Here is a 17968-nt window from a genome sequence, read left to right as displayed (position 1 = left end):
GTTGGGTGAATTTTGGCCCATTCCTCCTGACAGAGCAGGTGTAACTGAATCAGGTTTGTAGGCCTCCTTACTCACATACTCCGCATTTTCAGTTCTGCCCACAAATTGTCTACAGGTTTGAGGTCAGGGCTTTGTGATGGCCACTCCAATACCTTGACTTTGTTGTCCTTAAGCCATTTTGCCACAACTTTTGAAGTATGCTTGGGGTCATTGTCCATTTGGAAGACCAATTTGCGACCAAGCTTTAACTTCCTGACTGATGTCTTGAGATGTTGCTTCAAAATATACACATATTTTTCTTCCTCTTGATGCCATCTATTTTGTGAAGTACAACATGATGCTGCCACCCCTGTGCTTCACTGTTGGGATGGTGTTCTTCGGCTTCCCCTTTTTCCTCCAAACATAACGATGGTCATTATGACCAAACAGTTATATTTTTGTTTTATCAGACCAGAGGACATTTATCCAAAAAGTACGCGCTTTGTCCCCATATGCAGTTGCAAACCGTAGTCTGGCTTTTTTATGGCGGTTTCGGAGCAGTGGCTTCTTCCTTGCTGAGCGCCCTTTCAGGTTATGTTGATATAGGACTTGTTTTGCTGTGGATATAGATACTTTTGTACCTGTTTCCTCCAGCATCTTCACAAGGTCCTTTGCTGTTGTTCTGGGATTGATTTGCACTTTTCACACCAAAGTACGTTAATCTCTAGGAGACAGAACGCGTCTCCTTCCTGAGCGGTTTGACAGCTGCGTGGTCCCATGGTGTTTATACTTGCGTACTATTGTTTGTACAGATGAACGTGGTACCTTCAGGCATCTGGAAATTGCTCCCAAGGATGAACCAGACTTGGGGAGGTCTCCAATTTTTTTCTGAGGTCTTGGCTGATTTCTTTTGACTTTCCTATGATGTAAAGCAAAGAGACACTGAGTTTGAAGGTAGGTCTTGAAATACATCCACAGGTACACCTCCATATGACTGATATTATATCAATTAGCCTATCAGAAGCTTCTAAAGCCATGACATAATTTTCTGGAACTTTCCAAGCTGTTTAAAGGTTAAGTCAACTTAGTGTATGTAAACTTCTGACTCAATGGAATTGTGATACAGTGAATTATAAGTGAAATAATCTGTCTGTAAAGAATTTGGGGGAAATGACTTGTGTCATGCACAAAGGAGATGTCTTAACCGACTTCACAAAACTATATTTTCTTAACAATACATTTGTGGAGTGGTTGAAAAACGAGTTTTAGTGACTCTAACCTAAGTGAATGTAAACTTTTGACTTCAACTCTATATTTTATAACAATGGGGAAATTTGTTCATTTGAATTTCAAGGTTGTTTTATATGATACATCTGGAACATGAATTGCATCATCAAATTCAGGAGTGTGTCCTGAAGCTGAAGGGTTTATTGATCCCCTCACCACTCTTGACGTCACCCTCTAAGTTTCGTCAGCAACACGTGACAATGAAAGGCCCTCCGAGCGGGTTGGTAGGGGCGTGGGGCTGGTTTGGGATTCACTGAATGATGTACAGCGGCTTCAAGACTGATCTAAAGTAGAAGTAAAGTAAAAGTTTGAATACACTGTCCTAACCAAAAAAGTAAATCTAAAAATAGATTTTGCTGATTGGTTTCTCTTAATTGCCTAAATGGAAGGCCTCCCCTCTTGAGGATGGCAGTGTCTGCTGGTTTTGGTGATCTCTCTTCAATGCTCAAGTAGTGAATGGACTAAAACTCTCCAGATTCCATTTCCTTGAGTGCTATTCATCGAAATATAATTAGTAAAATCCAATCAATTATAAATAATCATCAGTACATGGCCCTGAGTTTGCCCAACATGACACCACAAAAGGCATCACATTCTGAGAGCTGACATGGGCTCTTTTGGTACTGGGAGGTCTAAAAATATTATCTGAAGGGAAGGTCTACAACCCCCACAGTGGCCAGATTAAGTGCTGTGCAGGGACTCTGTACAACCTGCAGATTCAAGAAAGGCTCTCAGAGGATGTAGGAGTGTCCTGGTGGAGGCCGGCTCCACCCAGAACTGCTGCTCTGCCCCAGGGCTAGACCTGCTCTACCCTACCCAGCCAGGGTTCACCTGCTGTGGGCACCGCTTCCCAATGCCTCCCTGTGGTCTTGCTGCGCAATGGTCCTGCACCCATGGTCTGAACCACACACCACCAGCATGAACATGATTCCAGATCAGTGGGAACAGGCTACAATCTCAGTTGGAACAGCATGCAATCCGCAATCCATTTTTTATCGATCCATGATTTATGTCACTGTTTGAGTTGCATCTCTTTATCTAAACTAAGAGCATTGTATTTGGTACAAATAATTCCATAAGTTCTAGACCTCAGCTGAATCTGTTAAACAAGTTGAGGAGAGTAAATTACTTGGTGTAATCTTAGAATGTAAACTGTCATGGTCAAAACATATAGGTTCAATGGTTATAAAGATAAGGAGAGGTCTGTCGGTAAGAAAGAGATGCTCTGCTTTTTTTTTACACCACTCCTGCAGGCTTTAGTTTTGTCTTATCATGATTATTGTCCAGTCGTGTGGTCGAGTGCTCCAAGGAAAGGCCTAGTTAAGCTGCAGCTGGCCCAGAACAGAGCGGCATGTCTTGCTCTTCAATGTAATCAGAGGGCTCATAGAAATACTATGCATGCCAGTCTCTCTTGGTTAAGAGTTGAGGAGAGACTGAATTCCATCACTTCTTATTTTTATAAGAAACATGAATGTGTTGAAAATCCCAAATTGTTTGCATAGTCAATTTACACACAGCTCTGGCACATACACTTACCCCACCAGACAAGACATCAAGGGTCTTTTCACAGTCCCCAAATCCAGAACAAATTCAAGAAAGCGTACAGCATTATATAGAGCCGTTATTGCATGAAACCCTTCCATTTCATATTGCTCAAATAAACAGCAAACCTGTTTTTAAAAAACAAATAAAGCAACACCTCACGGCACCACGCCTCTCCCCTTTTTGACCTAGATAGTTTGTGTGTATGTATTGATAAGTAGTCTACGTGAGCCTTTTTTTAAATTGATGTAGTTCTGTCCTTGAGTTGATCCTAATAAAATACCAAATGATCTCTGAATGGTCACCGAAAGACCAACCTACAGCCCAGACAAGTGATATAAAGATTCTATATGTAGTTCATAAAAGATACAGTTGGTGTGTTTTGATTGGTACTTGCCTGGATTCTGTCTCTGTCTTAGGCCATTTGATTAGACTGTTGTTTACTATCCTCAGGACCTAGGATTCTACCACTGGGGGGCCTGAATACGGAAGTCCTGTGTGACACCAGAGGTAAGGCCTCCAGTTTGAAGCACAGGATGAAAGGAATCATGAAAATACAGTGGGAAGCACTTTGACTCATTGATGTACAGTAGCTTCACAACACTGATCTAAAGTGTGTGTGTCCAGTTCTGCTAGGGACAGTGGAGAGTGTGTCTGCGAAGAAGAATGAGCGGTCCATCGTGATGGTGAACGCCATGTTCATGAAGGCCTCGCGTAGCCATGTCAACGCACTGCCTTCCCCTCACTACCTCACATTACCCGACCACTGCAGCTGCCCTGAACTGGTGCCGGGCAACAATTACATCTGGGTGAAAACAAGGCATTTCTCTGACACCATAAACTTAATCTCTGATCTCTGTGACTATTCCTCCCCTCTCCATTCCATCCTCTCCAGGTGCTCAAAATGATACTTTTCACCATGTTTTGAGGCTATACAAACTATGGCTTAAAAAACAGCTTATATTTTTGTGTTCTGATGGGGTAGGACAGTTTAAACTAAGTTCATGAGGCATACGCTATATTCTTCAAAAGTCGATTTGTATATCATTCAAAATCAAATTCCGAAAAATGTATGTAGCCATCACAGATTAATTTAAACTATCAGTATATCTTTAATCAATTTTGATTTGCTCACATTTTTACAGTGCCTTGCGAAAGTATTCGGCCCCCTTGAACTTTGCGACCTTTTGCCACATTTCAGACTTCAAACAAAGATATAAAACTGTATTTTTTTGTGAAGAATCAACAACAAGTGGGACACAATCATGAAGTGGAACGACATTTATTGGATATTTCAAACTTTTTTAACAAATCAAAAACTGAAAAATTGGGCGTGCAAAATTATTCAGCCCCTTTACTTTCAGTGCAGCAAACTCTCTCCAGAAGTTCAGTGAGGATCTCTGAATGATCCAATGTTGACCTAAATGACTAATGATGATAAATACAATCCACCTGTGTGTAATCAAGTCTCCGTATAAATGCACCTGCACTGTGATAGTCTCAGAGGTCCGTTAAAAGCGCAGAGAGCATCATGAAGAACAAGGAACACACCAGGCAGGTCCGAGATACTGTTGTGAAGAAGTTTAAAGCCGGATTTGGATACAAAAAGATTTCCCAAGCTTTAAACATCCCAAGGATCACTGTGCAAGCGATAATATTGAAATGGAAGGAGTATCAGACCACTGCAAATCTACCAAGACCTGGCCGTCCCTCTAAACTTTCAGCTCATACAAGGAGAAGACTGATCAGAGATGCAGCCAAGAGGCCCATGATCACTCTGGATGAACTGCAGAGATCTACAGCTGAGGTGGGAGACTCTGTCCATAGGACAACAATCAGTCGTATATTGCACAAATCTGGCCTTTATGGAAGAGTGGAAAGAAGAAAGCCATTTCTTAAAGATATCCATAAAAAGTGTTGTTTAAAGTTTGCCACAAGCCACCTGGGAGACACACCAAACATGTGGAAGAAGGTGCTCTGGTCAGATGAAACCAAAATTGAACTTTTTGGCAACAATGCAAAACGTTATGTTTGGCGTCAAAGCAACACAGCTCATCACCCTGAACACACCATCCCCACTGTCAAACATGGTGGTGGCAGCATCATGGTTTGGGCCTGCTTTTCTTCAGCAGGGACAGGGAAGATGGTTAAAATTGATGGGAAGCTGGATGGAGCCAAATACAGGACCATTCTGGAAGAAAACCTGATGGAGTCTGCAAAAGACCTGAGACTGGGACGGAGATTTGTCTTCCAACAAGACAATGACCCAAAACATAAAGCAAAATCTACAATGGAATGGTTCAAAAATAAACATATCCAGGTGTTAGAATGGCCAAGTCAAAGTCCAGACCTGAATCCAATCGAGAATCTGTGGAAAGAACTGAAAACTGCTGTTCACAAATGCTCTCCATCCAACCTCACTGAGCTCGAGCTGTTTTGCAAGGAGGAATGGGAAAAAATGTCAGTCTCTCGATGTGCAAAACTGATAGAGACATACCCCAAGCGACTTACAGCTGTAATCGCAGCAAAAGGTGGCGCTACAAAGTATTAACTTAAGGGGGCTGAATAATTTTGCACGCCCAATTTTTCAGTTTTTGATTTGTTAAAAAAGTTTGAAATATCCAATAAATGTCGTTCCACTTCATGATTGTGTCCCACTTGTTGTTGATTCTTCACAAAAAAATACAGTTTTATATCTTTATGTTTGAAGCCTGAAATGTGGCAAAAGGTCGCAAAGTTCAAGGGGGCCGAATACTTTCGCAAGGCACTGTATTATGTTTGTTTGGGTAGTGTTTTCTGTTATATTATAATAAAAGTTCCTTTAATGTTAATTCAATTTTGTTGTCTTAATGACTATTCCATACGGGAGCTATTTCTTCACTGAAAGTTATCTCTGTGATCAATGTGACACTAACATCGTAGGTGTAAACCTGCCTGTGAAGTGATTTCCCCACGTTGTGAAACGGCAGGAAACAAATTAATTTTTTAAAAGAAAACATTTGTATGTAGGTGTGTGACTTCATCATGCATCAATAAATGTGACTTTGATGGGTGTTCCCTTTATGCTATCCTGCATACGTACCATTTTATGACACTTGAAATCAGAGGAGGCAGTGTGTAGATAATGTGTATAAGATTAAAGGAGAACAAGTTGGATAAGATGTTCGTTAAATGCTCGCCCGCTCCCACAAGATGCCTCTAGGACATGTTCAGAAATGAAGAAATGCAATAACATCGCGGGGCGTTTTGGCTAGGTGAAAAAAGTATTGTGAAACTCTAGGTAGAAATGAGAGGGAGTGCTTATTATGGAGTTGATAAAAGTCACTCACTATGAATCTGAGGTACTGTAACCTCATAGAAGAGACATTGCTAGAACAAACACATTTTGTATCCATGAGCCATACTTTTCCTCAAGGTACACCTTCACGCACAGAGGTCAAAAAGTTTATTTTTTATTTTTTATCTGAAATCGGTTTGCTTGTCAGAGAAGACAGAGGAGCATCTGCAAACAGATGCTGCATCTGTCATTGGTCATTAAAAAAAAAAAGTTTAGTAAGAGCTATCCTAATAAATGCAACCGTTGGACAATGGATGAAGATACTCCAAACTAAATCTATCAGATATTGACTGAGATATAGCACATAAAACATTGTACTAGCACAAACAAATATTTAATGGAGTTCAGACATTTTGGTGGGAATTATTTCATTTATTGTAGCAGAACTACTGTATGAAAGAAAAATAAGATTTGGTTCGGTTCAATTCTACATAAACAACCATCAATCAAAGCTGTCCAGTTCCATACATAGAGCTATGCAGTTACGGGACAAACAATTGTATACATTACGAACACATTATTATCTTTTAATTATAGTCTTGCTGAAAATAATGGGAGGAACTGACGTGATGGTGTCTCAAGAGGGTTTGGTCAAAAAACGCATACTTCCCCCCTCTCTTCTATAAGGTAATCACTGATCTGTAGGGGATTGAAGAAACCACAATGAAAAGATATCCCAAAAAATTGGTTGACACTGGCACCCAAACATTGCTTGAAACTGTCGGAATACTGAAGTGGTCCAAAAATAGTGCATGAGAAAACAGAATGGGAAAACAGAATGGGAAAACAGAATGGGAACATTGTTAATGTTGTAAATGACTATTGTAGCCAGAAACGGACCATTTAATGGAATATCTACATATGTCAGGCGGTGGTTAACTGGTGCAGTGAATCAGGCGCAGGAGAGCAGAAATTAGTGTACAAGGTATTTAATTCCATGACAGCACCAGTATACAGACAATACTCAAAGTGCGGATAAATACTGGTCACTCGAAAATAACGGGAGGGAATACATATCCCGGCAAACATAACCAGACGACAAGTACCGCCATGAACAATCAATAAACACGCACACTAACATGTGGGAAACAGAGGGTTAAATAATGAACATGTAATTGGGGAATAGAAACCAGGTGTGTAGAAAACAAAGACAAAACAAATGGAAAATGACAAGTGGATCGGCGATGGCTAAAAGACCGGTGACGTCGACCGCCGAACGCCGCCCCGAACAAGGAGAGGGACCGACTTCGGCGGAAGTCGTGACAACATAGGCGTACAAGAGGCCCGTTATCAGCAACCATCACGCCTGTGTTCCAATGGCATGTTGGGTTAGCTAGTCCAAGTTGATCATTTTAAAAGGCTAACTGATCATTAGAAAAACCATTTTGCAATGTAGTACAGTACTTAGAGTTTACCATGTACACTTGTTTGTGGGTTCATGATGCAATTTGTCTCCACAAGACAGAGCACATGGATAAGGCCATGTGGATTTTATTTTGGTGGACTAGATATTCTACTAATACTTTTTCCAACTGTTGTTCTGACTTTTTTGTGTGCAAATAAATGTAAAGACAGAAAAGACTAAATACTACAGCAAATGTCTTATTTGACATTTCCTCCTCGTTTCCTCTCCATAACTGGTCCAGGGTGTATTACGTCGATGACAAAGATACAAATCAGGCGCGTAACTCACGGAGTCGACAAAATGCGTTTCAAAAATCGCCAAAGACAAAAATAATGTAAACTAAAACTTTTTTTAAAAGATATTTATAGTAAAATATTACAGGCAATGGGAATGTTGATCACAGATCACAGCAGTGATTGACTGAGGGTATGATGCAGGTGTAATGTGGTGCGTGTTGGTGGCAGGGAAGTCAGGCGCAGGAGAATGAACTTGGTAAAAAACGGAGCTGTTTTAATAAACATCAAAACCCCCGAAAACCAGAATATACAAAATAACAAATAGAGGGTTCAAAACCCGTCGCACAACAGAATAACAATAAACACCTACATACAACAAACAATCTCAGACAAGGACATGAGGGGAAACAGAGGGTTAAATACACAACATGTAATTGATGGGATTGGAATCAGGTGTGTAGGAAGACTAGACAAAACCAATGGGAAATGAAAAATGGATCAATGATGGCTAGAAGGTCGGTGACTTCGACCACCTAACTCTCCCCAAACAAGGAGAAGGACCGACTTCGGCGAATGTCATGACAGCATGAGTTGAGGTGTTCAGAGGCTTGACCAGTGCGCAGGACATGATTTGACTGGGAAGACAAAAAACAATCACACAACACACTACACAGTTAGACAAAAGATCTAAGAATGAGTTAGTCTAAGCAACGAGTAAAATCATTGTATAATAATGTGATTGTGTTTGTGATTGATAAGGGTACTCACAGTACTTGGATAAGAAACATTAAATGTAACAGTGGATGAGCGGGCACATGAGACATGGCTTCAGTTCATGTCAGAAGAAAGTTGACAATGGTAGTGGAGTGGAGTAGTCATCAACTCTTACTCAGGGAACAAGAGGGGACTTCGCTGTAAATACAAATAGCAGATACATTCCATTGCAGCTGCACCATCGCAGGTTTGGACAACAAGTTTCTCTACGAACTTAAACTCAGACATCTCAAAATTCATCAAGTCAGACTATCAAAGTATCCCAAGAAGCATTCCTGACTAAAGCCCTGATCATCCACATACCTGACAACTGCAAACAGACTGGTGACATCATAGGTCCCAGAGCAGTGGGGCAATTTTTACCCTCTGGGGCCTGGAGTTTTTCCCCTTATGTTAATCTAACTAGGAAAACTCTGGACCCTATGAAGTATGACAGTGATTAATCAGTTGTTAAAAGGTTTTATATGGGCTGGGATGAGACAAGTTTTCCTAGTCGGGTCATATGGTTTAAAAAACTCCTGGGCTTGGGGGGGATGAAAACCCTGTCAAACTGCAGCTACCTTATATTTGTTCATATTAATTATATTTAGACTAGATAAGGAGGGGGATTTCTTCTACCCAGACAACTGATAGGCAATAGAACTCACAGGTCTGAGCTTGCTTTATGCATGATGCAGGCCTATGCAACTGTAGGCCTTACATAACATTTACTGACATCTGTCATCACTAGTATGTTGACTGCTTAATTCCAGTGAATCATTTTGGATTAAAAACGTATAGGCAGCCTAGCCAGCCCAATTTTGAATATTAACTACATTTGATCATTCACATTTTCTCCGGGCACACAATAGGACTATTTCTAAATACATAACGTTACCAATTAGTTACCCTGACCAGATGGACAGGGCGCATAGGCTTTATGCAGCTGGTCTAATTAGTAGCCTACAGTTGATCAGACTGAAAAATAGTCTAGTTTTCATCCCATACAGCAAGTCAGATCTCTAATGTTTCGGTGTAGCCTAAGCTGCTGCAACATTTATGTAATTAGTTTTTTCTTGTGTCTGTCCGGAGTGATTTTGTGTTATCATCTTTGCTAAATAAATACTGGAGGAAAGTGGAAAGCCTACTTGTAACCCATTAAAATGAATATTTTAAAATGAATATTTTAATGGGTTACAAGACAGATGCAACCTCAGAGATGAAATACAATGGCGTACAATTCCAAACACCAAAAGGACATATTTCGTTACTTAGTCTCCACCTTGCTAAAAAGGGAACCAAAGGAGAGGACAATCTCCCCCAAGGCCCAAAGAGGGGGTGAATGACACACAGACAATGTGGAGAAAAGGGATTGGTTCCCCATGACTCACACCATACCTTCACATGCTTCATATTAGAGACACATTTCCTTTGCCCTAGTCTCTTTCTGATTTTCTGCATAGCAACAGGGACATTTGATAGACAAGCCTGACTTCTCCCCTCTCTGGGCCCCATGGCCCATGTGGGGAAGGAAGTGCAGCTGCTAACACAAAGGGAGACATTCTAATAAGAGTTCAACCATATATGCATATTCTGCAGATAAGACATCTTAATTATCCATGTTACTTAGCTAATTCTGATTCTCCTACCACAGTACCCCAGAGAATGAAAGGGGTTCTTCAACAAAAAGTCCACAACATTTTCGGCAGCTTTGGCCATTCTACCATTCTGGTGGAGAAAACTGCACACTCTCGCTGGTAGCTAGCTAGCTACTGAAGTTATAGCAAGCAAATTTAAATAAATTGCACTCTGGACACAAAAATAAAGTTATAAAATGAAAATACCTCCTCAGTCTCCTGTCATTTGAAAAAACTCATTTAAATTGAATAATATCCCAAAAATGCTCAACACTTTTCACTCTTAATCTCTATCCAACAATGTCACCAAGCTTTTCATTACATAGAACCCCCATAATGCTCTGTGGCAATATCCCAGTACAACTCATTAGATTAATTCTCTGATCGTAATTCTAATATTGGATGGACAGCATGTCAGTTCATACTGCAAAAGCTTTGATTGGAGGACATCCTCCAACCAGAAGTGGTCATAATTACCATGTATGTCTATTGAAGGGGGTGAGGCCTATGAACCTCCTTGGTTTTGTATTGAAGTCAATTGTTACGTACGCCTCTTGGAGGGAACGCAACACCCTGCTACACTCAACTCCACGTGGAGTGAAAGAGGTATGTGATTGTAGGTATGGGTAAGGATGACAGACAGAGAATATTATCATTTACAGGGAATTTATTTCCTTAACACAGTAATTGTGGGGAAAAGGGTCTGGAGGTTCTGCGGCTAGTTCTTGCTGTCACTTGTCCTTGGCAGGCAGCCAGTCTTCGAAGAGGGGCCTAAATTTGACTTAAGCTGGTTATCGTCTTGTTGCCTCCGTTTTGGAACATGGCCAAAAGCAGACTAAAGAGGGGAGGAGGCAGGATGAAAAAGCAAAAACAAAGGTTAATTAATTTTCAATAACATGCACCTGGTTTAGTTAAAAAGTTATTTCACCACATCAAGGTACAAGCCTCACATTTGAATTAAGCCCTTAGTTTTTCAGTTGGTCTCCAACCTGCTGTGTAATGGGCTCTGGGACACTTCTGCCATATTACTTACACAAATCTAGAACTTCCAGATATGTCAACCCTAACTAGAAACCAATGTCCAATTCCAAACCAACCCTGGCCTAGTTTGAATTGGACACAAAAGAGTAATGGCTAGTGATAAGGGATAAGAACCAGTAATGAAGTGGGCAACTGAACAGTTAATTACAGTCAATAAAAAAATTTGCTTGCGATAAATACATTTACTACACAAATGTAAACATTCACATCCAATTCGAGCAAGTTTAAAATATTTACCAGAAAGCAGACTCATTCAGCTCACAGACAATATACAAATGGGAAAATATAAAATGTACGTGCTTACAAACAATACCTGCAATACAAGACAGTTACATGTGCTATATACTTACAAACCAATTTACTAACAACAACTTATTTTCACACAGCCAATGTCTTCAAGAAAACACACAATACAAATGTAAAAACATTAGTACAACATTTAGGTTATTTACAGTAACTTACAATTTACAACAAGAAGTAATGTAATAAAACACCTAAGGTCTTGAGGGGTCCACCCCTAACATTTAATGTGTTCGAGAGAAGATTGCTTAATTCTTCAAAGTCTATGTAATACAATATGCAGATTTTCATATTTGTAAGAATACTGACAAACACAGTCTGTAGTATTGAGCTCTGCTGTGCAATTTTTTAAAATATAATCAACCATTACAAAACAACTTATCAATGTAAAATTTAAATTGTGACACTTACCGATCATGTGCCGTGGTGGAATAACTTTGATGGGTCTTCAACTCCGGCCCCACGGGCTTCAACCTCATTGTGTAAAGGTGTACCCTGAGGAAAAGCATGGCTCATGGCGACCCAACTTCCAGTTTCAGGCAACGTCACTTCTGTCTGAGGTCACCTCAGATTCAGTCAGTTGTGATGAACCAGGCAGTTATCAACTACATAATAAGCAATCCGTCTCATTTCTACATAGTTTCACAATACTTTATTCATTAACATACTCTGCTCATTGACCCAGTGCCCTGGGATGTTATTGCATTGGTGGAACGAGTCTCAGAGGCAACTTGTAGGAGTGGGCGAGCATGTAACGACCTGCTGCCCCCCCCCCCCCCCCACCACCACAAATCACTTCACAGACAGGTTTACTCCTACGCTGTTAGTGTCACGTAGAACAAGTTAACTTTCAATTAAGAAATAGCTTCAGTATGGAATTGAAGGAGGGAATCGAAGACAATACAATTGCATTAACATTAAAGGAACTTTTGTCATAAACAGAAAACACCACCCAGACAAACATCATAAAATATGGCTTATCCTGAGATATGACTCCTTGAGAGACCATAAAACGGTGGTCGATTTTTGTAAGCAAATAAAAAAATAACTTAAACATCTATTGATAACATAAAAAGGGGCAATCTGTGATAGCTACTGTACATACATTTTTGGACTTTTAAATGAATGACATACAAATTGTTTCTTGAAGAATATAACACATGCCTCATTTGCTTAGTTCAACTGTCCTACCCCATCAGAACCAAAATTTCCTTTGGTTTGAAAGTTGGCTCCTTACACAAAATATATACAGTGTGTGCATATTATATATATATATTAGCATAAACATACTGTTGACATGTAGGCTATGGTGTAATGGAATGTTTTGTTTGGTGTGGTAGTTTGTGTTGGTTTTGACACTCTTATGTAGGTGCCATAACCAGCCATAAAATAACTACCGTAGTAGGCTGTGTGTGTTTTTGCGCTCTTTTGTTGGTGTCGTAAGCCATGAAATAACTACCGTAGTAGGTTGTGTGTTTTTACACGCTTATGTAGGTGTCATAACCAGCGATAAAATAACTCAATATACGTCACAACAAGTTTAAATATATGTCATGACAGTGTTATGACCATATCAGAAACGTTATGACAGGTTGTCAGCTGTTATGACATATTATGAAATGGACATGACTGTGTCACTGGGTGTCAAGTAAAATGTTACTGCTTTTTTTGTGCCATTATTTATAAACAAACACTTTATACCCTCAACATGGTTAAATGTATCATTTTGAGCACCTGGAGAGGATGGAATGGAGAGGGGAGGGATGGTCGCTGAGATCAGAGATTACGTTTATGGTGTCTGAGAAATGTCTTGTTTTCACCCAGAGGTAAGTGTTGCCTGGCACCAATTCAGGAGAGCTGCAGTGGTCGGGTAATGTGAGGTAGTGAGGGGAAGGCAGAGCGTTGACATGGCCACGCGAGGCCTGCATGGACATGACGTTCACCATCACGATGGATCGCGTTTTCTTCTTCACAGACACACTCTCCACTGTCCCTAGCAGAACTGGACACACACACACACAATTTAGATCAGCGTTGTGCTTCCCTTAAAAGTAGATTAAATTGCTTCCTAAAGGTTATTGCTAAAGGCCGAAGTATTGAGTCATGTTTCCTTTCATCCTGTGCTTCAAACTGGAGGGCTTACCTTTGTTGTCACACAACTTTTCCGTCTTCAGGTCCCCCAGTGGTAGAATCCTAAGTCCTGAGGATAGTGAACAACAGTCTAATCAAATGGGCTAAGACAGAGACAGAATCCAGACAGGGACCTATCAAAACACACCCAAATGGGAGTCAGGTTCGGAGTGTATCCTGTTCCCACTGACCTGGAATCATGTTCATGCTGGTGGTGTTTCGTTCAGTCCTTGGGTGCAGGACTCCCGCACAGCAAGACCACAGGGAGGAGTTGGGGTAGCGGTGCCCACAGCAGGTGAACCCTAGCTGGGTAGGGTAGAGCAGGTCTAGTCCTGGGGCAGAGCAGCAGGTGGAGCCGGCCTCCATCAGGATATTCCCACAGCACTGGGCATCCTCTGAGAGCCTGTCCTGAACCTGCAGGTTGTACAGAGTATCTGCACAGCACTTCATCTGGCCACTGCTGGGGTCGTAGGCCTTCCCTCCGCAGCAGGACATGTTCCCCAACCTGCGGTGTCTGTGCAGAGAAAGATATTTGACCTCCCAATACCAAAAGAGCCTATATCTCTCAGATTTTGGTGCCTATTATGCTGTCATGTCGGGTGAACGTGGCTGGGTCTTTCAGCATGACAATGATCCCAAACACACCGCCCGGGCAACGAAGGAGTGGCTTCGTAAGAAGCATTTCAAGGTCCTGGAGTGGCCTAGCCAGTCTCCAGATCTCTATCCCATAGAAAATCTTTGGAGGGAGTTGAACGTCCGTGTTGCCCAGCAACAGCCCCAAAACATCACTGCTCTAGAGGAGATCTGCATGGAGGAATGTGCCAAAATACCAGCAACAGTGTGAAAACCTTGTGAAGACTTAAAGAAAAAGTTTGACCTCTGTCATTGCCAAAAGGGTATATAACAAAGTATTGAGATAAACTTTTGTTATTGACCAAATACTTGTTTTCCACCATAATTTGCAAATAAATTCATAAAAAATCCTACAATGTGATTTTCTGGATTTTTTTTTCTGTCATAGTTGAAGTGTACCTATGATGAAAATTACAGGCCTCTCTCATCTTTTTAAGTCGGAGAACTTGCACAATTGGTGGCTGACTAAATACTTTTTTGCCCCACTGTATATACAGTGCTTTGCAAAAGCATTCCTCCCTCTTTGTGTTTTTACCATTTTGTTGCATTACAACCTGTAATTTAAATGGATTTTTATTTGGATTTCAAGTAATGGACATACTCAAAATAGTTCAAATTGGTGAAGAGAAATGAAAAAAATTACATTTTCAAAAGAATTATACAAAAAAAAAGGAAAAGTGGTGCGTGCATATGTATTCACCCCCTTGCTATGAAGCCCTTATATAAGATCTGCTACAACCAATTACCTTCAGAAGTCACATCGTTTGTTAAACAAAGTCCACCAGTGTGCATTCTAAGTGTCATATGATCTGTCACATGATCTCAGTATATATACACCTGTTCTGAAAGTCCCCAGAGTCTGCAACACCACTAAGCAACGGGCACCACCAAGCAAACGGCACCATGAAGACCAAGGAGCTGTCCAAACAGATCAGGGACAAAGTTGTGGATAAGTATAGATCAGGGTTGGGCTAGAAAAGAAATAGCTGAAACTTTGAACATCCCACGGAGCTCCATTAAATCCATTATTTAAAAATGGAAAGAATATGGCACCCCAAAAAACCTGTCAAGAGAAGGCCGCCCACCAAAACTCACAGAGGCAAGGAGGGCATTAATCAGAAAGGCAACAAAGAGACCAAAGATAACCCTGAAGGTGCTACAAAGCTCCACAACGGAGATTGGAGTGTCTGTCCATAGGAAGCCGAACACTCCACAGAGCTGGGATTTATGGAAGAGCGACCAGAGAAAAGACATTGCTTAAAGAAAAAAATAATCAAACACGTTTGTTGTTCGCCAAAAGGCATGTGGGAGACTCCCAAAACATATAGAAGGTACTCTGGTCAGATAAGACTAAATTGTAGCTTTTTGGACATCAAGGAAAATGCTATGTCTGGAGCAAACCCAACACCTCTCATCACCCCGAGAACGCCACCCCCACAGTGAAGCATTGTGGTGGCAGCATCATGCTGTGGGGATGTTTTTAATGGTCAGACTTGAAGGAATGATGGATGGTGCTAAATATAGGGAAATTCTTGAGGTTAACCTGTTTCAGTCTTCTAGAGATTTGAATCTGGGATGGAGGTTCACCTTCCAGCAGGGCAATAACCCTAAGCATACTGCTAAAACAAATTTCAGACCCCAATCCAATTGAGAATCTGTGGTATGACTTAAAGATTGCTGTACACCAGCTTTGCCTTGAAGAATGGGCAAAAATCCCAGTGGCTAGATGTGCCAAGCTTATTTTTAATTTTACCTTTATTTAACTAGGCAAGTCAGTTAAGAACAAATTCTTATTTTCAATGACGGCCTAGGAACAGTGGGTTAACTGCCTGTTCAGGGCAGAACGACAGATTTGATTTGCATCATGCTGTGGGGGTACTTTGCTGCAGGAGGTACTGGTGCACTTCACAAAATAGATGGCTTCATGAGGAGAGAAAATTATGTGGATATATTGAAGCAACATCTCAAGACATCAGTCAGGAAGTTGAAGCTTGGTCACACATGGGTCTTCCAAATGGACAATGAGCCAAAGCACATTTCCAAAGTTGTGGCAAAATGGCTTAAGGACAACAAAGTCAAGGTATTGGAGTGGCCATCACAAAGTCCTGACCTCAATCCTATAGAAAATATGTGGGCAGAACTGAAAAAGCGTGTGCGAGCAAGGAGGCCTTACAAACCTGATTCAGTTACACCAGCTCTGTCAGGAGGAATGGGCCAAAATTCACCCAACTTATTGTGGGAAGCTTGTGGAAGGCTTACAGGAAAGGTTTGACCCAAGTTAAACAATTTAAAAGCAATGCTACCAAATACTAATTGAGTGTATGTAAATTTCTGACCCACAAGGAATGTGATGAAAGAAATAAAAGCTGAAATAAATAGTTCTCTACTATTATTATGACATTTCACATTCTTAAAATAAAGTGTTGATCCTAACTGACCTAAGACAGGGAATTTTTACTGTGATTAAATGTCAGGAATAGTGAACAAGAGGTTGTACCCCAATTTTATTTATTCTCATTAATATTAACAACTTTATGTTGACTGTTGGATGGAGACTGAAAGAAATATAGAGAACAGCAATAATTTTATCTTGGTGTTGACAGCGCACATTGTGCCTTTGGATTTCTGAACTAATGTTGTATGTACAACAAACTTGTATGTTTGAGGAATTTTAATTTTGGGACTTCTGTTGTTTTGAATTTGGCACCCTGCAATTTCACTGGCTGTTGTTGTACCAGAGAGGTGAAACTTTTTTTTAAATATTAAAAAAAAAAGTTTCATACCTTGAAATCAGAGACAAAAAAATACACATGGCTCATAATTAGAATCACCTTTTCCTTCTTCTGCATGAAATTGAGCAAACTCGGTGCATGTTGGGATATCACCTGTGGCTCAGGAGCCGGCAGCCTTGCTGGGTGGTCGAATTGGCCCCTACACCCTCGATAATGTTCACTCCCTCAGCTTTGAGACACTTAGAGGAGGTGTGTGTTAACGTGCAAATGGAGGGGTGAGGGGAAGGGAGTGATTTGGGATTCAGCCACAGAGTCAAAACAATAGTAGATTCAAACGCGTCACTCACAACTGATGTCATAGTTAGCCCGTAGGGACTCTGAACTGGGCTTGCAGACAGTGATAACCCCACCGATGTATTTGGGATAAACTGCCTGGCTAGGTTCAACTACCTACAGTTTTCACCCTACAAAGAAACTCACTTGTGTCCGCTGCAGCAGATTTCATCCTGAGGGTTGTAGGTCTCTTCTCCACAGCAGTGTTTGCCTAGATTGTTGAGATGAACACGTGACTCACACACAATTTCACGGGATGGCAGATACAAGTGGCCACCTGGGGAGCACTGGTGCCCAGCCTCCACCCCACGGTGCAACGTCTGGTTACAGCACAGCACCCCTCGGTCCTCTACACCATATGGAGTTGTACCGCAGCACTGGGAGAGAGACACACACGCACACCAGTCAGCAGGGTATCAACACACACAAAACATGAATAATAGACACAAATACAGACATTAAATACAAACAATTTCATGCAAACACAACATAGCATGTGCATTCCCTAAATTCACACACAATCATAAAATAGTCCTCGTTACTGGCAAATCATGGGGCAGATTTTCTCCCTGATACACTTTTAGATCAAACAGCACTCTAGGACATTGGCTTGGAGTATAGGA

At 41.0% G+C, this 17968-nt stretch overlaps 1 protein-coding gene and 1 long non-coding RNA gene across 2 annotated transcripts in view; both read right to left on the bottom strand.

The window, feature by feature from the left end:
* Positions 1-10887: 10887 nt before the first annotated feature.
* On the bottom strand, positions 10888-12048 carry LOC139382852 (uncharacterized). The gene is made up of 3 exons (XR_011628664.1): positions 11929-12048; positions 11568-11610; positions 10888-11011 (listed from the first exon to the last, which is right to left on the bottom strand). It is a non-coding gene; the product is annotated as an uncharacterized lncRNA (long non-coding RNA).
* Positions 12049-12154: 106 nt separating this feature from the next.
* The window catches only part of LOC139382851 (uncharacterized), a 13682-nt gene continuing 7868 nt past the window's right edge, over positions 12155-17968 (bottom strand). The window contains exons 10-13 of the mRNA XM_071127091.1: positions 17493-17722; positions 13839-14161; positions 13661-13717; positions 12155-13519 (exon numbers count right to left, since the gene is read on the bottom strand). Of these exons, the coding sequence (XP_070983192.1) occupies positions 13239-13519; positions 13661-13717; positions 13839-14161; positions 17493-17722 (891 nt within the window). The 3' untranslated portion in view covers positions 12155-13238. The remainder of the gene's footprint in view (positions 13520-13660; positions 13718-13838; positions 14162-17492; positions 17723-17968) is intronic.

This window comes from Oncorhynchus clarkii, chromosome 24, assembly GCF_045791955.1.
Source record: "Oncorhynchus clarkii lewisi isolate Uvic-CL-2024 chromosome 24, UVic_Ocla_1.0, whole genome shotgun sequence".
NCBI lineage: Eukaryota > Metazoa > Chordata > Actinopteri > Salmoniformes > Salmonidae > Oncorhynchus > Oncorhynchus clarkii.
This window is presented reverse-complemented; position numbering and strand designations above follow the sequence as displayed.